Below are 27,502 nucleotides of genomic sequence, written 5' to 3'. Positions count from 1 at the left end.
AGCGGACTAGACTAATAATTTATATTGAGATTTGCTGCTGGAGTAAAAGTAAACAAAGTTTATGCAAAATACTCGCCTCCTGTCATTAGTAAAATTAAGATTATAGGTACACTACGTTGGCATAATCTACAATTATTCAATTATAATTGATTATACCTAAGCACACAAGACATTCCAATACAAACTCATCCACTTTATTATAAAACTGGGACAAGGATTGTGTTACCGAAAGCATTTAAAATAATCAGGTACTATAAAATATGAACCTGTTAAATTCAAGGTGGACTTTTTTTTACTTTATTGGCAAAATGTCTCGATGAACTTTACATAACCTCTTGATACCAATTAAGGAATTAGCTGTTAACTTCTCCGATGGGCTGCCTACTTTCATGTGTAGCCAGGGATAACATTGTCAAAGCTGAAATACTAAGAAGTTTGTGTTTTCAAATTAAACATCGGGATCAGGTCCTGCGTTCCTTGGGGAGTGCATTTCATTGCCATCATGATTAATGCAACCTCGTAAGTGTCAGAATATTCACTAGGAAGTTTTCACTAAATTAAATATTGATTCAGCCCTTCAACATGTGAAGCACAGCTGGAAAAAAACTACTGTTGAGATCTTCGAAAGGTACAGATATATTTCTTACCCCATTAATCACTTTGTTTGGCATTTTTTTGTATTTATTACAATCTAGTGGGGACTTGTACGATTGTTCACCGTTAAACCAACTTCCTCACTCATCGATAACTTTTGATATTCATGTTCTCTCTTCTGATTTAACCCTTAAAAGGGTGACTTTCAGTATTCTTATCTTAATGCAAATATCTATTATGTTTCCTCGAAAAAGAACTCGTTAATGACTTCTGTTAATCCTGATGATCATCTTTATCACAAGTTTAACACTTTTTGAAACAATAGTTAATATGTCAACCCCTCTTTGCCATGTCATGGTTTGCTCCCTTTTTCACTTTACAGCTTATGTCGGGTTCATGGAATTCAGTAATCTTGAGCATAAGCATTGGTCTGCCACTACTAATGGAACATCAATTTTATTAGGTCCTACTTCAGGCCCCCAAACAGTCCCAATTTCAGTGTCCTGCCCCACATCTGGTGCAAAGCTAAGGGAAACAGTGCCTCTTGAATGGTCTGCCCGTGATGGACTGGCCTGTCTAATTAGCAGGCAGCTTATCATACAATCACGCCAGGCCGACCTAACCATTCTTTGGTTAGAGGACCATCCCTTTTGGATGGTAGTAGTGAAGCGATTCACATCACTGGCCTGCGTTTAGGACAATGATGTAGGGTATGGGTATGTATGGGTGGGTGTGTACACAAAAAATACATGCTGTTGGCAACCTGCATTGATTTCAGTTTTTAACCATTCTATGCAATGTTACACTTTAAACAGTTTAGCAGTTCTTCCTTAATGTCCTGTTAACTCTTAACTGAGTTTGAAATCTCTGGAACAGTCTCACCAAATGACATATGGTTTAACCTTTCTACCCAGATTAAAAACTCTCAAGTGCAGACTTGTTTTTGGCAAAATCAAAGTCCAAGATTTATTACAGTTTAATTAGAAAATATTAAATTGCTAAGCTTTTCGTTTTCAACAGTTGTATAAACATACATTTTAGGTTAATACATGCACATATACATTTTTCATTCCTTGTCCCCATTTGGATTTCACCCTTAGTATGTATCCTGACCTAACTCCTCCAGCTTGCATTATATTTATGCAGTCATGATAGTCTTCCATTTTTGTTAATATGTTTACTTATCCTCTGTATTTAGAAAAATGCGTTTTAAAATCTGTTTGTTTTTTTTAACTGCAAATAATTACAGCAGTTTTAAAACTTACTGCAAAACAAGCCTACTTCTCACTACCAGTTATGACATAGTTGTTCTTTATGCTTCCCCATGCCACTCCAAGTACTTAAATAGTCTGTGTTCTATCGGCTGGTTAGAGCAGTAGTTGTCACGATACCTTACCTTGCTCCCGCACGTCCCCATGGAGGAAGTTGAGAGGAAAGTGTAGCCAGGATTAAAGCCAGAGAGGTTCGGTATACAGGAAATCAGTTAGCAGAGCTCCGTCGGGAAGCGGCAACAATGTAGCACGTAGCGTGAGCACATCAAAGATGAATAACACATTGATTGAGCGATTTGCATGCGGTCGCGGCTTCCTTTTAAAGGGAAGCGCGTGACGTTAGTCACATAGGCGGAAACCTGGAAGTCATACGGGTTGTGACGAAGGCACTTTCGTCACTTTAATTTGTAGAGGCCTGCTTGCCAGCCTCTTGCCCAAAGACTATGGGCCCTGCAAAAAGACATGTTAAAAAATGACTTGCATGGGAAAATGTGCCTCTTCCCCTCCCCCTTTTTCTTGTCCTATTGTTGCCCCAGCAGGGCGTTGTCCCATGTACACTGCAAGGCCAGTTTAAACTGGCTGCTTTGTCCCTCCTCAATCTCCCATCATCCCTTGCTGGAACTCTGCTTCCACCCTTCCTTGTACTATAGGGCACTTTTAACATTGGACATATTGATCGCTCAGATCCAAGCTATCTGGGGATATGTTGGACATATAGGTTAAACATTGTATTATAAGAGTTATGTATTTTTATGTGTTTTTTGTAACAGTTTTGACTTAGAGATATTTCCTGTGCCTGGAGATAATTAAGTTACCACAGCCACTTAAGTCAATTATCTCCATTTTACCCCACTCTCTCTAGCATGTAAGCTCATTGAGCAGGGCCCTCAACCCCTCTGTTCCTGTGTGTCCAATTTGTCTGGTTGCAACTACATGTCTGTTCGTCCACCCATTGTAAAGCGCTGCAGAATTTGATGGCGCTCTATTGATAATTTAATAATAATAATAATAATAATCTCCAGGATAGAGGAGAAGATATACCGGCCACACAGCCTAAATCTGTGGAACTGTTTTGGGCATGGAAGCCATGCTTGCGGTCAGTCAAATGTGACTTCCATAAAACTTTTGAACACCTGCTCTGATCTGGGTGATTTTTAGATATGTTGTTCACCCAGATCAGGGCTATCCAGGGATGTAGGATATGTTGTTGTTTTTGGGTGTTTCTGGACTTTGGGTAAAAATTTATATTTTCTGCCTGTGGTAATTGAGTTACTCCACTGTGTTTGGCAATTGTATCACAGGCAGAGGGGAGAGTTTGTGTACATTAGCTGGGAGTGTCTTACTGTACAATACTGTGTTGATTGGCTGTTGTGACTTTGTGTCCTGTGCTACACAAGGTCCACGTGGGTAGTAACCTTGTGGGGAAAACTGTATATAAGAAATGCCTTTGTGCTCATTAAACCAGTTCTACTTCACCCTCAATTTAGAGTCCTGTCTCGTATTGGGGGAAACATCTACAAGGGATTGCTATGCTCTTCATACTCCCTTGGATAATCACTAAGCTCTTTTAAGAGCTTGTTCCTGCTTCACTCTCTGGGGAGAGAAAGGTTCAACCACTGGAACCTGGAGCCTTGTCATAGGTCCAGGGTGGGTAGGAGACGGTGAGACCCCTACCAAGCTGCGGTAGTTTGAGGGGTCTGCGGTGGTTGTGGTCTCTGGTTGAGTGCTTGGAGCCCGAGGAGCATCCTTCAACGGAGGTACCCAGTCGGGGTGCCAGGTGATCCGTTACACTGGTAATGCCGATCGGTTTAAAAACAATATGGAGGAATTCCGAAACAACATGGCGGAATCCTGACATCTGGTCGCTCAGAATTTGCCTGCTTTTATGACACGGCGCATGTGTTCGCCTACATCAAAGCAGTAATGCAGTGAAAATTCTAATTATTCAATTATTAAAGGTTTCCAATGATTTACCTACAAAAAAAATGTGTTTTTTTTTTTGGGGGGGGGGGGGGTTGTATCTTTATTATTTTTACTTTATAAACCCACAGGATCATAATTATATATATATGTATATATATATATACATATATATATATATTGATTTAAAAAAAACTAGATAAGTTATGTTAATGATAAAAAAAATGTTAAAAAGGAAAACAAAAAAAAATAATAATTCCAATAATTTATCAAAGTTTGCTCTGTTTCAATAAAAAAAAAAAAAACATCGACCCACCACCACAAAAACTGCTGACTGTCTGGCAGGGAATGTCACCTCGAGAGGTAATACCTCCGTTTGCCCTTCATTGCTTCCTATGGCTTACGCTCATTTCTTTATAAAAATGGAAAAGTATATCTGCTCAGCCATACCAAGACATTTCTCCCACCATGCACTGCTGTACGAGAGGGATACTCCCACTAGAATATCTAGTTAAGTGGATTATCCCTCCGTGCAGCAGAACTGGCATTTCACATAAAATATATAACTTTAACATTATTCATACTATTTTACCGAATGACCATTCGGTAGATAGCTGGGGTCTGAGCGCACATTTCGTGAAAGTACCGCTCAGATCCCAGCACATCTAGCCGAACGCCGCATGAATTGCAATCCAATATACACTTTGCATAAAATACACGAATACACCCGTAGGGATAAAATATCGAAAGCCCGGTACTCCTGAACGGCCTGGAAGTCTAGTGGTATTCGTGCTGTTGAGTAGCCGATTTTAGTTCCAGGCACTCTACGACAAAATATCGCTGGGCTAACAAAGGATCCAAGATGGTCGACCGCCGCGTGGTCGATAGCCGAACGGCGTCCACCCTGAATCTAATATAACTACCAAAAGATACAATGTTGCAATGTTTAATGGGAGCCACACGACCTCCTGTGTGTAGTCTCCCATTCAATAGTTTGTTCATTTCACGAACTGTGTTGAAATTCACTGTTCGTGAAACTACTGTATGAAAGCTGGTGGCTTTCATGCCGCCAGCATACAAATGCTCTAGTTCGCATAAAATACAGATACATGTATACACTTGGTTCTAACAGCCTTAAAGCTACAGCAGCACATTAATGCAAATACAGTCTTAAGTGGCTAGTTTTGCCACAAAATACAAAAAGAAAAGTCCTGTGCTCACTCCCATCACTCCTGGGCGGCAGCAATGACTACAGTACACATCAGCTAATACATATAGTAAAAACCAAAGAAAGAAAAAAAGTTACCTGCGCTCTCCCCTTAATCCCTATGTATATATAAACAAATTGAGGTCATTTAGTTACTCCAATGACCACTGGAGGGAATGCCCGCCTGCCAACGTCAAGGCAGACCCCCCTAGACGGGTCCTACACTGACCCTTCACCTTGCTTCCTTGAGCTTCTGGCAAAAATATCTCAAATGAGACAGGGTTTATTTTTTTATATATACACCCCTATATACTTATTAACCCTTAATAGGGAACACACGGGATGGGCGGCAGCATTGTAACCTAGCTGTGTGATACAAAAGTGATATATGCCCTCACTCCCATCCAAACCTTAAAGGGAAACAATTTTTTTTTTTAAAATAATGTGCTTTTATTTATTTTTATTTTTTTTACAGTAAATGACCATTTTCTTACTTATTTTTTTCCATTCCTTTCATTTGCTTGCAGACACCTGCTCCGCCTCCTGTTTCATCTTCATACATGCCGACTCCTCTTCTACTTCATGTCCAATCAAATGCTTCTCTTATAAAAGCATTGTAAATGAAAAGTGCGCAGCAAATGTCACATTCCTTCAATCAAATGCTTGTCATTTAGAAACACTGAATCTAATACTTCTCTATGAGAAGCATTAATTGAATGTTTAACCCCTTAAGGACACATGGCATGTGTGACACGTCTTGATTCCCTTTTATTCCAGAAGTTTGGTCCTTAAGGGGTTAAAGTCCACATGCAATGCATGCGGCCATCAAGTGTTATGAACAGAGTTGGACTCTGTTCTTATTTCGGAAACACCATCTAGTGGCTGCCAGTGTAACCGCCAATAGAGATGTTTTTACCCCTCCAATGTAAACATTTCCTTATCTCTAAAACAGCAGTGTTTTACATTGTGGGACCAAAACTCCAGAGGCACTGCATTCAGACCACTTAATTTAGATAAAGTGGCCTGGGTTCCTATAGTGTCCCTTTGATATTACATTTTAAAAAGTTAATACAAGTCTTAAATAGTTTTGATGTTTTATCCAGTGGTTCCATTTTCACTTAAGAAATATCTGTGCAACACTAAATGTCTTTTGTATTTGTGGTTGATTGTAGCTATACAAAAGCCTTTCTATAAGTTTGCATATCTTGAATATTAGTATGTGAATTATGTCACGGATAGCATATTTTGATCTTTTAAATGTGTATTTTTTTTTTGTGTAGGAGCTTTCTGTTAAACCTGTTGCCTGGATTAAGACAATTGAATGCTGATCGTATTGATTGTAATGAAAGAAGGCAAGAGTCACACACAAGGTCATTCAGGGCATTTTGTCAATCTCAAATTCGGATTGTTCGCCAATTATGGAAGGTTATAAACCAAGATAAAGGGTAAATATTTATGTTTGTTTTATATGCGTTACAAGCACATGTTAATTCTTGAACTCTTTTAGATGGTGTACTCTCGTATTAAGCAAGACGGTGATCCTGCTTATCTTGTGCCTAGGGAAGTGATTGTCAGCCCAGTCCTCAAGATTCACCAACAGCCCAGGCTTTGTCAGTGTCTCCATTTAAACATGATTAAAAATTGCCTGAATACTGGTTTATTGATGTGCCTTAGTAACCTAATTTGGGAACTCTAGAGTTCCATGAGATCAGTATAATATTTTGTGAGATCTTCTGTTAAATGTCAGGCTATAACAAACTTGTTTTCCTGGCACTACATATTAGATCCCCCCCCCCCCCACCCTCGTGGCCCCAATCCCGCTGAGTTCTAAAGGTGGGGCAATCAACATGCCTTTTGCTTCGTTGGTGATTTACCCTCCCTCCCCCCCCCCCCCCCTTCCTCTCTTCTGAAATGCAGCCCCACATTTCCTCTGTGTAAATATTATCATCTAGATCAGGGGTGCCCTAAAGGTAGTTCCCCATATGTTTTAAAACTACAGCTTGCTTGATGGTTTGCTATTCTAAAGGCATTCCATAGGCAATCATGGATGGGAGTTGTAGTTCTACAACATCTGTGGATTTACCTTTTGGACACCCCTGATTTAGATCTTGTACTCTCTTGGCATCAGTCTATTAAATGAGAACAAGTCTTGCTATGCATCCTCTTTATGATGGAAATTTTTATACTTACATGTTTCCTTCTTTTTCCCCCCCTCAAGCTCATGTATGTCTTTTAAAGGTCTGGAAAATTACTGTAATACTTTTAAAGGATTACTGAAAGTTTCCAATGAACACCGATATGCACATGAGTATGGTGACATAGAAGATATCCAGAGAGAAGATCCAGAAATACTGGAAAATGATGTGGAGCAATCGGGCATTGACAGCAGTCAACATAATGGCCTTGTTATCAGTGGTGGAGATGATAGTAAACATGAAGATCCCACAAGACAGATCACTTCCAGACAGCTTACAAACTCCTCTGCAGCTCCTAAGGGGAGAGATCAAGTGGAACTTCTGGGAAAAACTAGTACAAAAAATAAAGTGATAGAGAATCGCAACAACGCTTGCAATGCAAAAAAGGACATAAATGATTGTGAACTCATGAAAATGTCAAAATGTTCAGCACCTGTGGGAAACAAAAAGCAGTAAGGTTTTCCATAATTTACACAAAGGTTAAGTGTTAACAAGCTACATTTAATGAAGCAATGGGAGTAAAATTGACATTGCTCTACTTTGTTTGATTTGTGTGAATTTGCAGCTGCGCTCATATTTTAACGACTCCTTGATTTTATGGATAAGCATCCTTTGTGTTTTTAAATACCTTATGTTTTAAAATGTTAATTACGATTGTTACATAATTGACATCATATAATAATAATGAGGCGCCTACTTTTATAACAATATTAATTCTATAGTCGTGGCTAGATTGCATAGTTTTATTATATAATTTATTTGTATATGATAAAGAGTTGACCAGTTAAAGGGACACTAGTAAGACACAGCTGTTACAAGATGAACCAAATGCATATTATATAAAATAGAAGCAAGTAATACAAAATAGTTTCTAATATTCTATATCACATACTGCGTTTGACCGAAACATAAATTTCCACCATAATCTCTACAACCGTGTTAATTTTGTCAACTAACCATTTTAGTCAACTAAAACTAGACTAAAACAATTCAGAAAACTAGAACTAAAATTACTTTTTAATCAAAAGACTATGACTAAAACTAAATTGAAATTTGCCGCCAAAATTAACACTGCCGGGTAAGACACGGGGGGAGGGAGTAGAAGAAATGAGACACATGAGGAGCTGAGGGAATGAGACACATGGGTGGCTGGCAGGACACAGAGATACCGATAGAGGCTTTAATTAAACCCATTAGATTTTAGTTGTGTCACCTATAATTTTTTAGATTTAGTCAACTAAAACAATTCAGATGACTAAAATATGACTAAAATGAAAATTACTTTTTAGTCAAAAGACTATGACTAAAACTAAATTGAAATTTGCCGCCCAAATTAACACTGCTCTACAAGGAACATAAATTGTTAGGGTTTTTGGAGATTCCATTTTACTGTTTTAGTTCGTGTTGATCGTGTTATTTGTGACATAAGTCTGGTACACAAATTGATGATTGGTATTTTTAAGCACTGTATACATTTGTATTGATCACTTGTTTTCTATGTTTTTCTTTATCAGCTGTGCCGCTGTTATCATCCAATCACATTGGAGAGGGTATGTGGTACGCAGAGATATTGATTACTATGCAAGACTCCATGAGGCTGCTTCTGTCATACAGTCTGCTTGGAGGAGTTATTCAATTAGGAAACGTGGCTGGCAAAATAAAGCAGATAGAAACCCTAAATGTTTGGATGTGAAAAATCATGCAGCTACAGTAATACAGGTGAGTTCACTCCTTTTGTCTTTTTAATTCTGATGAATATCATGCTAAGCTATGTCCTGTTTGTCCAACTTTTATAACATTAGATTTATTTAGGTCCACAAAGAAACCCAAATAAGTAGTGAGGCAACATTTTATTAGATGAGCAGTCACTTAGAAACCAGTGGATTTGCCGCTAATTCCATTGGTTTCCATGGCAACTGTTTTTTTGTTTTCTGTCCAATATCCTCTTCCAATTCATCTGCATATTCCCATCATATTTATTATCATCATTTAAATATCCCCAACATATTCTGCAGCACTTTACAGAGGGGGAAATTTAACAATAAATGAGACAATTGCAAAATGTTACAGGGTCAATAGGTTGATGAGGACCCAGCTCGAAAGAGCTTACAATCTTGACTTTTCACTACCGTAGTACTGGTTTAAGATTTGTCTTTCAAGTTCTCCTTTTTGTTGACATAATTTTCTCTTTGTTCTGTCTGTGCTCTTTCCTCCCTTCTGCCCTTCTCCACATGTCATACCTCCCAATAGGTCAAATGTCTGTAGAAGGACAAGTTTGTTTTTCAGTTGTGGTCACTGTGCTTGCCTGTTTCCAAAGTTTTAAATTAACTGTGTGGCACATTGGCAACTTTTTACATATATCAACTTCTGGAGCAATTATTGTATGTGTACAAATTATAGCCCTGATTTAATATTTTTAGATAAGCTTTTCAAATGATTTAAAAATGTTAAAAATATTTTAATATTGTAATATTTTATATATATGTTTAGATATAATATATTTTAAAATTTAAAGGGATACTGTAGTGCCTGGAATACAAAGCTGTATTCTTAGCACTACCGCTCCCACTGCCTCCCCCATCCCTCACACCCTTTAATTACGTACCTTTTCCCAGCGCAGATGTCTCTCGGTGCAGGGTCGACCCTCCACCCCCCCCATCTCCTTCCCTTGACATGCGCATGCGCAGTAAATGCCGTGCGCCCATTAGACCTCCCAATAGGAAAGCATTGAATCAATGCATTCCTATGAGGAAAAAACCTGATGCTGGAGGTCCTCCAGCATTAGATACCGGACCAAAAGTCTGTTTCGATTCGGTATTTGAAACGGACCAAACGTCTGTTTCAATTCGAGACAGCCACTGATGGCAGACTTAGTGCTGCAATGTAATCATTGCAGTTTCTATGGAGCAGCACCAAGTGCAAAAGGGACAGTGCACCCAGACTACTTCAATTAGCTGGAGTGGTCTGGCTGCCTACAGTGTCCCTTTAAATATTTTCAAACAAATATTGTAACCATTCTAGAGAGATATTATTGGACAATGCCCTCTGCCTGTTTGTAGAACAGTACAATATATTTCTTAATTTTGAAATGAAATGTGCATCTGTAGACACTTCTGGGATTAATACTTTATGTTTAAAAATCTGTTTCTCTCCTACTGATTCTCGAGGAATCATTTACAGTTCTCTCTTCTCACCACAACCTTTTTATTTTAAGAATCTTCTCTATTGTTTCTTTTTTTGGCAGTTGTGTTTTTAAAGTTTGCTTTTTGCTATTTTTGAGAAAAAAAGTACATCTTATGTTTAAAATAAAACAAAAACTATGATATCCAGATAACAAAATAAATAAAATGTGTATTTAGTACACTGCTGCATCATTTGCCTTCTTGTATTTTAAAAGGACACTCCACATCCCAAATACAAACAAATTAAAAATTATGGTTCACCGTAGAGGTACTTACTTCGACATGTGGTGGACGTGGCCGGTGGTGGTTCCCTTTTGGAGAGAGATGGGGGACCTATTAGCAGTTTTTTTTTTTTTTAAAGACCCTTTAACTTGGACCCATGACTGTTGAAAGCCTTCCAGAGAGGAGACCAAAAGCTTTTTAATAAGATAACATTGGCCTTAGAAGACCCCTGGTTGCTGCTTGGCTGGGAACATCGGTTCCATCAATTTTTGAAAGTAAAAGCTAAGTTACAAGAACATTACTTACTGGACCACTTGACTGCATTGTCGTACAATATTGTCCCTTCATTGGAAAACGTTTGAGCCCCATGGCAAGAATATACCACTTGCGTACTTTCCTATCATAATGTTTTTATCGGAGTGGATATTCCTCTTTCCTTTTTTTTTCCCCTTCCCCTCCGTTCCATCTTTGATTTCAAATTTTCATATCAGTTAAAAATTATATGAGCAACAGGCACTGCACATGCACTATATGTCATATACTCCTGTAAGATATTACCTAAACTATCAACTGTATTGTAAGACAAGTGTAATAAGATATGTTTTATATTCCATTGTACATATTTTGTCTTGCAAGTTTGAAAGAATGCAATTGAAGTATGTAGTATATCCATATCTAAAACAGCTTGCAAAAGCTGCAATTATCTTGTCTAAATCCTATGCAAGTTCTCACCTTCTAGCCCCCTCCCAGACTTTCTATGGCAGTTCAATTACAGACTTCCCAATGCAGCTCAATGAGAAGTCATCTCAAGACAGGTGCTCTGAGCAATTGCCTGCTTCTTGAGCTTAGTTCTGCTGAGCTAAGCAACTCAGAAGTAAGTGGACCGGTTGTCTGATTGACATCCAGGGGATGTAACCAAGTTAATGTATAAAAGTGCCAATTTTTATTGAAATCTGCACTTTCTGTAAAAGGAATAAGAGGACACACTATTCATATATAAAGCACTTCATAAAGCTGAAGTGCATTAGGGATCTAGAGTGTCCCTTTAATGGCAGAGAGTCATCCTTTGGAGTTATTAACTCATGATTAAAGCGCTAACGGGATAGGGAATGTGTGTAAGCCTGAAATGCATGCACACCGGGCTGACTGAGAGCAACTTTGGCAAACCCCACTCAGGACTACACATGTGCAGAGTGCTTCTGAAGTTCTCTGCTCCTAAGCTTAAAGGGAGTCTATAGTGTTAGGAATACAAATCTGTATGTCATCCGACAGGGGGAATCTAATACACATACATGGTGAGCACTGTGAGCGCATTAAGCTCTCCCTATAAGAAAGCATTACATCAATGCTTTCCTATGGCGTTTTCACTGACGCGGGATGTGTTCATGAGGATGTCCAATGTCGTTTAAGGGACTCAGAGTCCTTTAGAATCCCAGAAGCACCTTTAGTGGCTGTCTGATAGTCTGATAGTGGGGATACTGCATCCAGACCACTTCAATGAGATTAAATTGTCTGGGTGTCTATAGTGTCCCATTAACGCCCCAAGAGCACTATGATTAACACAAGCATATATGATGATGTACTCGCGCTGTGTTTGGTACCTGGAAACAACAGAACTGCTCCGCCTAACGTGGGACTATTAAGAAAGATGCTTAAATTAGTTCAGACATGCATGTGAAATTAAGGAGTTACAAAGCCCTAACAATACTTAATTAAATGCTTAAAGAAAAAGAAAAAAAGCACAGTATGTACCTACATAATGTTTTTAGAATATTCACAACATATTCAATAAAAACACTTATTCATTATTCATAAATTATTATTATTGGGTTGTCAAAGTATAAAACATCTACTCGAAGGGATGTCCTTTTCTTTTACCATCTGCATAGTGCTGCTCTAAAAAGGTACTTGTCTTGCAGCATAACAAATAGATAATTTAGAACAGACACCAATTTATCTTCAAGGTATATTTTAAATTATCAATAGGATACACGCAATAAAGCACAGACTAAGAATAGCTTAACTGTGTCTTTTTGCTTTTTCTTTCCTATAAATAGCAGGACACACAAACCTTGGGAGTTTCACACAAGAGATTGTTTGAGTCGCACAAATTCGAAAGTTAAAGGTTGGAAGTACATACTTTGCTTTCTCTTTGTATCTTCTTTTCCCTCGGGCTCTAAAACACCCTGAAGGAATTGTCAAATCATTAATTAGTTGACCCAGGCTGTGTGCAGTGGAGGGAGTTTAAGAATTCCATTCTGCTTACTTGAGAAGACCCTCCTGGGTATTCCGAGCTTCAGACACATGCAGGCATTTAATTTGTCATGTAGTTTTAGATGTCACATAAAGTTCAAAAAACAGATCATTGAGCTATTAAACCAAGCTTAGAGATGTTTTATCTTCCTAATGGGATAACATTGTGAATCTGTATTCGGAGATGATCTATGGCTTTTTCTAATAACAAACTTTTTAACATTTTCTTTTTATTTAGGCAATTTGGAAGGGATTCCACTTGAGAAAAAAACTGGCTGCTGCTTTTGCAGCTATTGAAAGAGAAGAACCGGAAGATGACTTTGAAGAAGTGAATTTGGATGACTTTACATTTGATGAAGTAAGAAATATTGCATTTTTTTTTTAGGTTTCTTCTTAAAATAAAGACTATGACAAGAAGTGAAAAATGAAATGCGGGTTGTAGTTAGAAGTGCACATTTTCTATTAAAAAAACATTATTAGCAAACACTAACACCTCTTAGTTTAATCACTGACCACTCAAAAAGAAAACGAAAGATATCAATCACTTTATTCTTCTTTTATTTATTTACTTTTTTGACAGCAGTAATAAGGACAGGTAATAGATAAGTGGTACTTGATGGACAGAAGTCTTTTTTTTGCCAACCTGAGTTATTATATAAGTACCCAGTGTCCTCCTCTAAAGCTTGGTGAAGGTACTTGGTAGACCATGTCTACAGTCTTTGATAATAGACATCCATAATAAAAGCCCCATGAATTGTTAAGGAAATCTCCTACACATTCAAATAACTTGTTAAGCATCCCAAAACAACACAAAGCTTTTAATTGTAAATTATTTCCCCCAGCAGTATTGAAAAGAACTGTGATTAAAAAATAAGCCAGAGGGATACAAAGGACCCCCATAAAACACAAATATTTATATTTTTCCTGCCTATTCATTAAGTTTCAGCAGTGCGTGCGAAGGCTCTGTGCACATGAATTGTAATCCAGCCAAATTTGGACCAATCAGCTGTTTATCTGAACACCATCTCCAAAGCACCAAATAGACGTATAACTTAACAAACGACTAGTGCAATGGCCAATATCTTTGTTTGATTCTATATTCAGAGTTCCGTCCATGGTTGCATAAAAAAAAGAACATTTTAAATGGCTGATGGGAAAAATAATGATAGAGGTTTAGGGGACAGTGACTAAATGTTGACCTTATTTACAGATCAAGTGAGAAGTGACTAGTAGAAAGTGGGGAAAAAGAGGAGCAGAAAAAAAGAGCTATATATTAATTTATATATAGTATAATATATTATATCAGGAATAAAAATTAGTTCTTGCCCAGTAAAAAAATTGTTGAGTAAAAATGTAGCCCTGATGAGTAGAAATTGGAGGATATGCTATGGCTTGCATTTACAGGTAGAATGTAAGGCCTGGCCTGTAGCATAGGACTACAAATTTCTAGTCCTGATTATATATAAATATAGATATTTTTTTTAAATGTTCTTCCTATCTTGCCCTCTATTGTTTACTCTTTCTCACTTGATCTGTGAACCAAATGGTGAGAAAATGCATACTGCTAAATATGTACATAATATAAAAATTTTGTATATATTTTGCAGTACCCTGACTGGTCCATTTTCTCTCCCTTTTTTGGTTTGTCCAAATGTTTCCCCAAATATTTTTCCATGGACAATATTCGGCTGAACCGAACCTTCACATGAACAAGAGTTGGACGTCCCGAACAAGCTTTCTATATCAGGAAAAAAAAGTATTCAATTAAACAAAACTTTCCCACTGTGCACAACGCTAATAGATGCATAAGAATAGTAAAAAAGTAAAATAAAATGGAAAATCACAAAAGAAAAGTAGTACAAATATTTTTAAAGCATATTAAATGTCCTTTTGCAGGCATTATAAATTAGTTTTTTTTGTTTTTTTTCATTTATATTTTTATAGTAGTTTTAAACAAGTACAAAGTGAGTTATATAGTAATTAATCACCACGTCCATATTGATTCTCTTTTATTTGCATAGTACAGGCCACACCAGTTGTATGAGGTAATCTGATATTAACACCTGTGCTTGTGTGAGCCTTGCTTAAAGCTCTGAACAGGCAATTGGTCCTAGTGATGACGTTGATAACCCATGCCTTAACAGTACTTTCCTTTTCTTATAAAAAGCTGGTAGATGATTTACAAATGATATACTTTCTTTATAACTGATAATATTTAATACAAGGGTTCTTTTTTGCCTTGTTATGTATCAGGAGCAAAGCAGATCTTGACATTTTTGACTGTTTCACATTCCTGACTTGTGATAACCTCCAGATTTGCATTAATTCTAATACAGTATTAGCTAGCCTGCTCTATGTTACAGTTCCCCAGTTGTACGTCCTATTTAATATTTCCCTGTTATCAGTAGAAAAAACTGTCACTGGAACTGTTTGAGATGTTTTTCATATGATGTATGGTAAATCATTCCTTCCAATATACAGAAACTCTGTACTGATTTTCTAATTGAAAGCATTTGTAGTGCTTAAAGGGACAGTAAAACACAATTGCACTGCGTGAGCATACAGTTACACTGTCCAAACATTTGAATAGGTTAAAATGAAATTCCTCTTCATTGTTGAGGTAGATCCTCCTAATATTAAAGAGTATAACTTTCTTTAGAAGTGGTTGGGGGATGGCTCACATGTGGACTGTAGCTATGGCTTAAGCTCTAAACACTAAAAACATTAGAGACACAATATATAAAATGCATACAAAGATGGCTGCTGGGAAAGTTTAAGTACCGTAATTGTTATTTAATTTGAAGAATTCTATGTGACTATTGTTTGAAAAAACATGTATGTTTAGTGCTTAATTTTATTGTTCATATTCTTTCAAATCTGCTGGCAGTGTCCTTTAAATGTGGATGAGTACACCATCTAAATGAGCTTTTTTTATTCTAAACATGATTTTATGCCTTTCTTAAAGGGACACTCCTGGCACCCAGACCTCTTCTGCCCATTGGAGTGGTCTGGGTGCCAACTCCCACTACTCTTAAAGGGAAACTCCAGTGCCAGGAAAACGATCCGTTTTTCTGGCACTGGAGGGTCCCTCTCCCTCCCACCCACCAATCCCCGGTTACTGAAGGGGTGAAAACCCCTTCAGTCACTTACCTGGGGCAGCGGCGATGTCCCTCGCCGCTGTCTCCGCCTCCGCGACGCTCCTCCTAGTGATTACGTCGGCCGGTGGGCGAGACTAATCTCGCTCACCGGCTGAGGAGACCTAATGCGCATGCGCGGAAATTCCGCGCATGCGCATTACGTCTCCCCATAGGAAAGCATTGAAAAATAATTTCAATGCTTTCCTATGGGGTTTTGAGCGACGCTGGAGGTCCTCACACAGCGTGAGGACGTCCAGCGACGCTCTAGCACAGGAAACCTGTGCTAGAACCCAGGAAGTGACCTCTAGTGGCTGTCTAATAGACAGCCACTAGAGGTGGAGTTAACCCTGCAATGTAAATATTGCAGTTTATGAAAAACTGCAATAATTACACTTGCAGGGTTAAGGGTAGTGGGAGTTGGCACCCAGACCACTCCAATGAGCAGAAGTCGTCTGGGTGCCTGGAGTGTCCCTTTAACCCTGCAAGTGTAATTATTGCAGTTTTTTATAAACTGCAATAATTACCTTGCAGGGTTAACTCCACCTCTAGTGGCTGTCTACTAGACAGCCACTAGAGGTCACTTCCTGACTCATAGCACAGATTATCTGCGCTAGAGCGTCGCTGGACGTCCTCACGCTATGTGAGGACCTCCAGCGTCACTCATTTCCTCATAGGAAAGCATTGAAAATATTTTTCAATGCTTTCCTATGGGGAGCGCTAATGCGCATGCGCGACATTAGGTCTCCTCGGCCGGTGGGCGGGATCAGTCTCGCCCACCGGCCGACAGAGATAGTAGGAGGAGCGGCGCGGAGGAGGAGGCAGCGACGAGGGACATCATCGCTGCCTCAAGTAAGTTATTGAAGGGGTTTTCACCGCTTCAGCAACTGGGAATTGGGGGGTGGGAGGGAGAGGGAACCTCCAGTGCCAGGAAAACGGATTGTTTTCCTGGCACTGGAGTTTTCCTTTAATGACGTGTCAAAATTGACATGTGTCAATTTTTTATGGAGCTCCTGTCAAATTCATAAGCATCTACATTGGAAGACACTATCATGTGTCAAAACATTATTGGGTTCCATGGGGATTAACATTTGTTTATGATCCAGTAGTCACCACAAAACTAGTAGCCAGTCTCAGGCAATTAGTAGTTTCCAAATAGTGCTAAAAATTATATTGCTGAAGTGAAATGGGAAGTTTGGCTTTAGTTGTATCATAAAGACTAAAAGAAACATGGAAGCACAAGAGACCCAGGTAAATGTCATACCATTTGAATACTTGCCATGGGACAGAACCAGAGAACCCCTAACTCTATAACCGGTACAGAGGACTGTAGTACCTATGGCACTTACACAAATGCTGATAAGGCAGCATTGTTTAATATATATATATATCATTACTACAATGTTAAACAAAAATCTGCACACCTGTCAAGCCATAAGACTTGCTTTTTCCACAGAAATCCCATAAGTGCAGCGATATTACAACCGCAAAGGATTCTGGGTGGGCATATGCAAATTAGTTTAACAAAGAATCACATTTTTGCCTCATTCCATTTTAAACATGGATTCCTTTTAATCTTTGTTTGCTGTATACAACAGCTTGAAACACAATATAGGAAAAGATGCAAAACCAGTGAACCACTCATGGACAGCTGTTTCGATGTTAATGCAACTCGTCAGCACGAGGTTGGTTACTGGTTTGCTTATTGAGGCTTGGTAGTGCTTGGGAAGAAAAATCCAACTAGGTTATGGTGGGGAAAAAATGCTGACAAGTTGCATTAACAACGAAACAGCTGTCCAGGAGTGGTTCACTGTTTTTGCATCTTTTCCTATATTGCGTTTCAAGCTGTTGTATACAGCAAACACAGATTAAAAGGAATCCATGTTTAAAATGGAATGAGGCAAAAATGTGATTCTTTGTTAAACTAATTTGCATATGCCCACCCAGAATCCTTTGCGGTTGTAACATCGCTGCAGTTATGGGATTTCTGTGGGAAAAGCAAGTCTTATGGCTTGACTGGTGTGCAGATTTTTGTTTAACATTGTATTAATTATCCACAGACTTCAGGTGGAAGGGGTTTCTAATCACAATTTTTCACCACCATAACCTATTTGGATTTATATATAAATATATATTCTGTTTTTGTTTTGTGTTTTTGATACTTCAAGTTGTAGTTATCAGTTTATTTAAATGTCATATTTAAACACATTTGTGAGAGATGAAAACGTATGTGAACTAGCTTGGATACTGTATATTCTGTAGGTTAGATACTGTCTTGTTTTTACAGTTCTGTCCTTTGTTTCATATTTTTGTACAGCATGCTTTGGATAAGGGATGGACTTTAAATTCCACTGACTTCTCATCTGCAGCACTTCATTGCTCAAATAGACCAGAACATCTAAAGGTAACATTTCACAGAGATGTTTTAGCATTTTATCATGCACAAGACTTTTCTTCACCATGTTGATTAATCTTGATTTACTGACCTCTTTTGTATGGTGCTTTATTGTTTCTTCCGCATTTCTTTTTCTGTTTTATAAAATTTGGGATCTTTATTTTGGACTTATTCCAATGCCCTGTTTCACAGTAGCAAAGTTAAAAAGGTGGAGGGGTGCAAATTACATAAAATTAGCACATGTTCTGATATGCACCAGCTGCATTTTTGGCAATGGATGAAATATTTCAAATTGATGGAGTACTTACAAATACTGAAAATCCTCCATGTCAACAGCTGAGCTTTGTCTATGGACTGTTACATTGCAATGTTGTTTTTATAATTCTTTATTTATTCACTCTGCAGACTAATTTTAGTAAGAAAAAAAAGTAAATCCTCTCTAAAGACTTTATTTAAAACCATGTAGACATATCTGTTAAGTATAAAACTCCAGGAACATTGTAATGCATTATCATTTTTTTTATAAATAGATTTTTTTTTTTTATTTACACTTTTAATTAATTTTATTACATTTCAGCAGTTATGCATATTTTTTTAGATCTGCAGCACTACAACATGATATGTGTTGGTGTATGAAGGCAGCAGGGCTGTATTTACCACAAGGCAAACAAGGCATTTGCCTAGGGCGGCAAAAAATGCTGCCCCGAGTGCCCGGGTAAATGCCTTGTTTGCCTTGTGTACGGTGGGCCCAAGATCTGGCTGCCACCTAGGTGTAAACGTAATAATATTCTAGCCAGGCAATGAGTGAGGTATGTCCCTTTAGATAAAAAAAAAATATATTAATAATTGTTGAATGTATGAGAAAATGTGTGTGTGTCTGGCAGTGAGTATGTTTGTGACTGTCAGTGTGTGTGTGTCTGGCAGTGAGTGTGTATTTGAGCATGTCATTGTGAGTGTGTGTGTGTGTGACTGTCAGTCAAAAAAAAGGCCTTGACACGAATCAGTGGGGCAAATTTAGATAAGGGGGTGCCGAATTTAGTCGTGCCTAGGGCAGCACAAATCCAGAATACACCACTGGCAGGCATTGTGAGAAGTTATTAATCCCTGTTCACCTACTTACACTTAACATGTGTAGTTCTAAAACAGCTTATATGGGGGATATGTCCTGGTCACAGTAGCCCAAACACTGTTTGCTCCTTCAGTGTCCAAACTTTTAGCTAAATTCTAATGACTACTGATTGCTTCTCTGAGCACTATCTGCCGGATACACTGATATATGTTGGCTTTTTCAGCTCAGCTGAATGACGACTGTATCCCAGCCAAGTAGATCACTATAAAAGCTCAATGTTCCTGTTGTTCATTGTTTTATTGTGGTGTTTAGTCGTGTAAAGTGTTGTACTCTTTCAGATTGTTTGTTGGTGTTAGACCCATCTTGACCTTTGTTTCTCTATCTTTTTGTGATCACTGACCTGGATAGTTTTCTCATTACTTGTGTACCTCTGGGTCTCTTGCCTATGGCTATTCCCTGTCTACGCTATTGCCTTTTACCTCTGAAAGGTCTTTTGTTGCACTAAGTCCATTGACCATTCTAAGGCTCAGTATAATTTCTATCTGCATGTTCCAATTCATTTTTTCTACTGCACATATGTGTACTTACTGAAAGACCTAATCTATAAGGATTTTGAAACATCTGATTGGCGCATATTTTTTCATCTTATTAGTTTCCCAAAAGAATTCCTGTTGCAGAAGACAAAGCACATTCTCTACCATGGCGTCCAGTAGAAGCCTGGCAGACACCTGGAAGTTCCGAAGCAGACAGTGTTATATATGACCGAACTAGCAATGACAGCAGGTAAAATGTTGCTCATTCTTTAGCAGAGCCTGGGGGAATTGTTTCTACTGAATCAAAATAGAGCATATCTAATACTGTATTCTGGATAATTATATCAGTGATTCCAGCAGCTTAGTTTTTAGTGGAACTGTGAATCTGCCATAGCTGTTAAAATTAGTTCCTCTCAAGTCATTTAAAAGATTCTGCATGGACGCTCCAGTCACCAACACAACCTAAATGCCTTTGGACTCATATTCATGTCGTGTTTTTCTTCACATTCAAAACGCTTTAATTTTGCAAAAAAAAAAAAAAAATTGTAAAAAAAAATATATATAGATATATATATAGAGATATATATCTATATATAAGTATATATATATATATATATATATATATACCTATATATAGATATATATATATATACCTATATATAGAGATATATATATATATATATTGCAGATGAACCTTGCCCCTTAGCCATAACTCATCTTTTCACACTGCAGCTTCCTATACAGATGATAAGAAAACAGTGATCGGCTGTGGGGCAGAGTCTTGTCAGTAACCCGGCTCAAACTGATTTCTCATTGGCTGAGCTACACGGCATACCTTCCGATCAGGAAGACGTTTTATGAAAATTATAAATGTGACAAGGTTTTGCAGCAGAGAACTGCAAAATATATGGGTTTATTTTTTGTTTGTTTTTATTTATTCATTCCTTCATTTGTTTATTTATATGAAGTCAAAACCAATCAATTGCACTTAAAGTTGTGCTGGTGCCCAGAGTGTTTCTTTAATTGTAAGCAAGGAAATCCATGGTGAGATTGTCCAGTTCAGGTCTATTACAGGACATAATTCAGCTTAGTCAGGAAATATTTTTGACTTAAATGCCAACAAAAAGAAATAAACATTACAAATTCAAGTAAAATTCATGTTGGGTTCTTGCCATGGCATTAAGCCTTTTAGTGTCACTGAGTTTCACTTTATAGACCTGCAAATAGTATTTAAGGTCATGGGTAATATATTGAAATGACTGAAAAAAACAACTTTCTTGCAGCCTTGTTACATGATAAAGTGACTGCCAGCAGTTTAACACGTCTCAGACTCCAATATATATATTTTTTGTGTATTATAGATGGAAAAGTTAAATGAAAAATGTAAGGAATACTCCAAGCACCATAACCACATCAGCAAACTGCTTTAGTGTTTATGGTGCCAGGAGTGCCCTGACTAACCTTATTGTAAGGAGTAAAAATACTTTTGACAGTTTTACTTGTCACCTGGGTGCTGTTCCCCGCCTTGTCTACCTTAGAGCCATAAGTTCCTAAGTAGGAATTTCCATTGGCTCTCCTGAGCTAAGCCCTACATTGCAGGGCTAAGCTCATTGGCTGAGAGCAGTTCACACTCTCAGTAGTGAGTTGTGGTGCTTGGAGTGATAACTTGAAATTATCTTTGCACTAAAAAGATATATATCTTCCTCTACCAGGAGATAAAGTACGTGACAAGCACTATTTTGTATAATCAATGTTTGAAGGAAAATCATGAGAGGCCCAAATAAATTTACACAGAATTCATTGAGAAATATTTTAGGGTCATGAGAAATTAAGACATCATGGAGTATCTTTGGCAGAAAATTGCTGGTGATATCCCACAGGATGAGATTATCTCAGCACATTCTATAATAACATTAGCTGTGTTCCAAAGACGGTAAATAAAGAACTGAGGGCCGTGTAGTGAGAGTAAGTTCATGGGATTGACGTCCTAACGGAAATCAGTAGCACAGCTATCACAACCAAAACCTACATTTGCCAACCATGGATCTGGAATTTAAGATTGTTTTGTGAAGTTCAAGTATGTTGTACTTAATATATGTGTGGCAGGCTAAGAATCTCACAGCCTTAAAAAAAAATGAAAAACACATTTCTCTCAGATGGCAATTTTCTTTAACTTGTCTTGTATGAGTGTATACCTTTTGGTCAAGTGAGGGCTTTCCTTTTCCATATTTCATATGTACAGTGGCTTGACCAGATTTTGTTAACTTTAAACCAAAACAACAGTTTGTTTACAAGGGTCCTCTGCCACATGTTTTTTTTTTTATTTACAAACCATTATAATCTAGTATATAGATATATTATTTGTGTTGGCATCTATATGAACCCTAATTACGAAAAGAAAAACAACCCATTGATGATTTATGTCTTCACCTGAAAGCCAATTAATCTTTCACCTATGTTTTAAAAAATGAAAGTGAAATTTATTGATACATTTACATTTGTATTGCTTAATGTCATTACATTTAAGTACAAGCTTTATTTATCCATGTAACACACATAAATGTAAAAATCCCTGAAATACATATTTCTAAACCTTAAAATAATGGCACCCCAAATCCATATGTTTTAAATAAATTAAGCAAAGTTTTAATATTTAGTTTTAGTTTTAATATTTTTTCCTAATTCTTTATCTGATCAAAAATGAAAAATGGTATGAAGAGTTGTTTCCTAAACAGGCATATATATTTTTTTTTACATGTATTCTTTTTAGAAATGAAAGCCTTGACTTGACTTAGTTTAACAAATCCCCTTCTTCACTTCCCCACAAACGTTAAAGTTTACATACAAAAATCTTACGCAGTAACAATGTTATTAAGTAATCTTTTCTGTATAATTGTGCTATCAGTGTCTTTAATTTGTCTCCAGAAAAACAACATATTGGTTAAAAGAATTAGTGTGCTTGACTTATAAATCACGTAAATATATTTAAGCTTTTGTAGTTAGTGGAAGAAAATGTCAGTGCATATCTTGATATAGATATAGATGTTTTTCTGTGTGTGGCAGGATTTGTGTGCTGATGGTAATTTTTGAAATGTTCTTTAAGTAATTGAAATGTAAACATTTCAATATGTTAACAGACTTTTAGGACCTTTCACGATAAAGCCTTCTACCTCTATTTAAACTAGATTTTATTTCAGATTTTGGAATGAATAAACAGTTGGCTAAAATAGCTCTAGACTACAAAGCCGTAGTACATTTGCTTTTTAACTGATTGTGCCTACTATTTCATCCAATGTCAGGTTGGAGAAACAAAATCTGTCACATGCATCGAACGTGAAATCTCAGATTGACATTTCGTTCATGTCTGAGAAAGAAGAGAAAATTTCCCATGAGTGGTATGTAAAGGGCTTTCTTTGCTGTCCGAATGTGTCCGTGTGAAATTGGAGTGCAAACAGAACATGTATGTAACTAAGTATTCTTTCATGCAGGGGCTTTAAGGATTCTGCCACAGCCCATCTCATGCTGAAGAGGGCTCAAAAAATGAAATCTAAACAAATCAGGAATAAAAAAATGTTGGGTAAGTAATTCTTCTGTGAAGGTATCACATGATACATATTTTATAAACATGGTAATTCTTTTTAGGATTTTGTTAATCACGTGGATTATGTAGATCATCAATTTCAAGGTTATAAGGTCAATAGAAAGTATTTTAGTTGTTTTCATGGTAAGTGTATATAATGCACATCTCCCACTATTTCAAATGACCAAAATAGGGCAATTTATGGTAAGTGAGTATGGCTTGTTTCATTACATAGGATATTTAGGTGACTGTGACCTAATGATAGTAATGTAATTAGGCAAGTCATTTATAACTAGACCAATCCATTTAATTCATACAAACTCATTTTATAAGCACATGGACTGCCGTTTAACCACATGCTATTTTGAGCTTTATTGATATGGATAGCCGTGATACACATACACAAACCAAATGTTCTTAGTTTCCACAAGCGTGGAACACAGGGTTAGCAAAGTCTGATGGTGACAAGATAAAAGTGAACTATCCCATCAAATCTGCCTAATTCCTTGTCTTAAGAGTACCAACTTCTTATTTGTTCCTGCTTAGGACATAGGGTGTCTATTTCAAGACTTCTTTAATGTTTACACTTAATTAATATCTACTAGCTCTGCTGAAAAGCTGTTCCGTGCACCTACAACTCTATTAGATTAACTGTGTATTTCTCAAAGTTACGTGTAAATTTAACTTTTTCGATCTTCAGTATAGTCACATAGCTTAAGGGCTTGCATGAGATTTGGGTCTGAAAATTAAATGTTTTTTCCAAAATAGACACTGGGGAGGAATGATCTAATTACTACCCGTTTTAACATGCTGTTTATATAAATTATCTAGATTAGTCCAATGTAAAGATATATAAGATGACATACTCTGCTGGTTGTTCTATTTTTTCATGAATACATGTGATACAAATCTAACTTTTGTACATTAAAATAAAATCCATCTGACCTGTTATTATGAACTATATCGCACTGCCAATTAATTTTGCAGTGTAATGTTTACAAACCAAATTCGTCTCCAGAACATTTGGTGTGAATATATCCATTAGTACAACTACTATTTTATTTATATGTAGTATACACAATCATTGGATTGTTCATGCTATCTCTTGGTTTTGTGCAACATTTTGTATTTCTCACGTGGACTTATTATCAATTCTCTAATATACTGAATTCAGCCTTCTGAGAGCAGTTTCAACTTTTTGATGTCAAGCATTATAGTCATGTGTTATTTCACCACTAAATAATACAAAACATTCCTGTTCTATTATATTTCATCCTCTGGTGTTTTCTTAAATTCAGGGTACAGGATTAAAACAGTCTTATGAATACCAAATAGAACTAATCCTTGCTTGACCCCACATGAAAGGATTTGAATCCTTCTTAAAGGTCAAGACACACACACTCCTTTTAGTTGTATCCTGATCTTTTAACTATTTCTCTTTTTTATCCCTCTTTAATAAAAAAAACCCATAGTAGTAGGTTTATACAAATAATGGTAAAATTAAGATATATGCCACAATAGAGATGATAAATTAAAAATATGTAGTAAGCGCACACACACATATTTATCTAAAGTATATGTATATACATTGTTTACACCAACACAGTTTTAGCTAGTTATTCAGTATTACCTTATTTTGCACCATACCTGCTGAGATATATGAGAATTATAGACCTGAAAATGTAATGTTTTAGGGTATTGTATTTTAAGATTTATTTTTGACAAGTTCCGTAGATTTACTGAAATACTTATAAACTGTGCAAAGATGGCAGTTCATTTACTCTTCAACAACGTGTTGCCACCAAATGGTTCTGTCCTGGAGGTACAAATATTAAAGTGGAAAATAACCATAAAATCATAATTATATTCGCTTTTGGTCTTTCAAGATGTATTTAGTACCTTCAAAAAGCAGATGGAAAGGATCAAAATATTGCTCTAGTCTAAAAATGACCTCACTCATGCTTTATACTTCCATCATCTATCTCATACTAGAATAAATACATGTTCATTGAACATTCCTCCCTGTTTAATACCCCCAAAATATTGAAAAAATGAGACATTGTCAATAGTCAATGTCTGAAGGCATTGTAACAGTCTGTTCCTCATTGAGATTAGACACTTATAATGGAAACAAATATGAGCAAATACTTTCAAGATCAAGAATATTTGTTTAGAAAAGTTTATTTAATGATTTAAAAATGTCTTTAGCCTAAATTATTTAGTAATTTCAGCACACAATTTTGAAGTTTAATTTTTGTATCAACTAGCCATAGCTGGGAACTTTGCCTCAGTGTCTCCTGGTTTAATCAGGCTTCCAGTGAAATGCATGGAACTCTAGGTTTGGAGATGTTGTGTTCTGCCAGAGTCCCCTTTTTTATTTTGACGTGTGTACTTGAGCAAAACATTGCAATTTTGTATTTCCAGTAAAATACTTATTTAATAAAATAAAGTCAAAATTTGTGAGTGATAGCTCTATAGTGAGCTATAAATACCAATAATATAATTGGTTTTGCATAAAATATTTAGTTATTACATTGGCAAATTATATCTTGGCAATTAACCAGTAAATATTCGAAGTGGGTGCAATATTTTACATGGTGTTTTTTGTTTTATTTTGGCATTTTGTTTACCCCGTTGTCATTGGAATATATTGAAATAAATAAGAACTAAAACTACTGGGGTATGCTCAGGTTACCACACAACAAAGGGTTTGGCAATTTGAAATAAAATAAGAAATGCCAGATATCAAAAGTAAAAAGTCTACTACTCCACAATATCGAGGCCGACTTTGGCCAGTTCAGGAAGGAGATCAACAGGGCCTCTGCTTGTCTCTACAGTTCAGAGCTGAACAAAGCCACTCATGAGACCTGCATTGCTGCCCTGGAGCAGCATCTGTCCACTATACAGCGGGCAAAAGCGCAAATCCAGGAACGCATGGCAGTTCTAGAGGATAAGCGGCGCTGGAAAAACATTACAGCTGCTGAGCTTCGGCACTTATTTTGCAGATTGTTCACTACGGTTAATTATGATTCACTAAGCTAGCAAAATCCATGAACTTGGATGGCTGGTACCGTATTTTCAGACCTACCACCAGTCTACCAGGGGTGAGCAGATATATATTCTTCCATTTCCAACAAAGACCGAACGGCTTTTATGGTGGCTGTGTGCATTAGAACACCTCTTTGGTTTGAGGAGCACGCTCTCAGCTTTTTTTCCTGACTTTCTAAGGCTACCATGGAGTGGAGATGGTCCATGAGACCTCTGACACAGGCTCTGGCTGCTAATCAGGTCCGTATAAATGGATCCCACCTTACTGTCTGATCATCCATAGAGATTCTGGTTCACTGAAGGTCAGTGAAGCGTTGGAGTCAGCTGCTATCCTACAACAACTTGGTTTGGCTACACAGGCCAATGAGCTGCCTACCCCTTTGCCTCTGAAGACTGCACCCTGGGATCCTGAGAAGGTTTTACCGCTGAGGAGATCGCTCATAAGCACCAGTGCCTTGACTCTCTCACGCACCATTATGCCATTAATTATTCGTTTACATGTATCATCTCTTATTGTCACTTGCGTTTAATTTAAGTTTATTAAATTTTGTTGAATCTCATTGTCACTATCTGGGTATGCGCACTGCTTTCGATCATGCCTTATTTCGCTCCACTTTTAATGCTTTCTCACCGACATTAAAATCCTTATCCCAATGACTACTTGCTCCTTGCCCTTACATGCCTTATCTGCCACTTATGACACACACCGTTGGCATAGGATGCACACTGTTCAGTTTACTGTACTATCTTACGTTAATTATTTAAAATACCACAGTCTCCATTCTCCAACATATGCCTGTTTTATATGCAATATTGTATCACTGCGGCTGCCATACCTGCTATTTTATGCTCAAAGTATTGTTGTTGTTTTTTTTGCCAACTGTTAATAAAGAAAGAAT

At 37.2% G+C, this 27,502-nt stretch overlaps 1 protein-coding gene across 1 annotated transcript in view; it reads left to right on the top strand.

Annotated features, from left to right (window-relative positions):
• The window catches only part of LRRIQ1 (leucine rich repeats and IQ motif containing 1), a 172,344-nt gene that overhangs the window by 85,193 nt on the left and 59,649 nt on the right, over positions 1-27,502 (top strand). Inside the window, exons 14-21 of the mRNA XM_063447131.1 lie at positions 6,273-6,437; positions 7,211-7,639; positions 8,702-8,906; positions 13,083-13,202; positions 18,296-18,382; positions 20,095-20,225; positions 23,275-23,370; positions 23,464-23,552. Coding sequence (XP_063303201.1) covers positions 6,273-6,437; positions 7,211-7,639; positions 8,702-8,906; positions 13,083-13,202; positions 18,296-18,382; positions 20,095-20,225; positions 23,275-23,370; positions 23,464-23,552 — 1,322 coding nt within the window. The remainder of the gene's footprint in view (positions 1-6,272; positions 6,438-7,210; positions 7,640-8,701; positions 8,907-13,082; positions 13,203-18,295; positions 18,383-20,094; positions 20,226-23,274; positions 23,371-23,463; positions 23,553-27,502) is intronic.

The sequence above is a fragment of the Pelobates fuscus genome, chromosome 3, assembly GCF_036172605.1.
Source record: "Pelobates fuscus isolate aPelFus1 chromosome 3, aPelFus1.pri, whole genome shotgun sequence".
NCBI classification, from domain to species: domain Eukaryota; kingdom Metazoa; phylum Chordata; class Amphibia; order Anura; family Pelobatidae; genus Pelobates; species Pelobates fuscus.
Note: the sequence above shows the minus strand (reverse complement) of the source record. Positions and strands in the feature narration are given on the sequence as shown.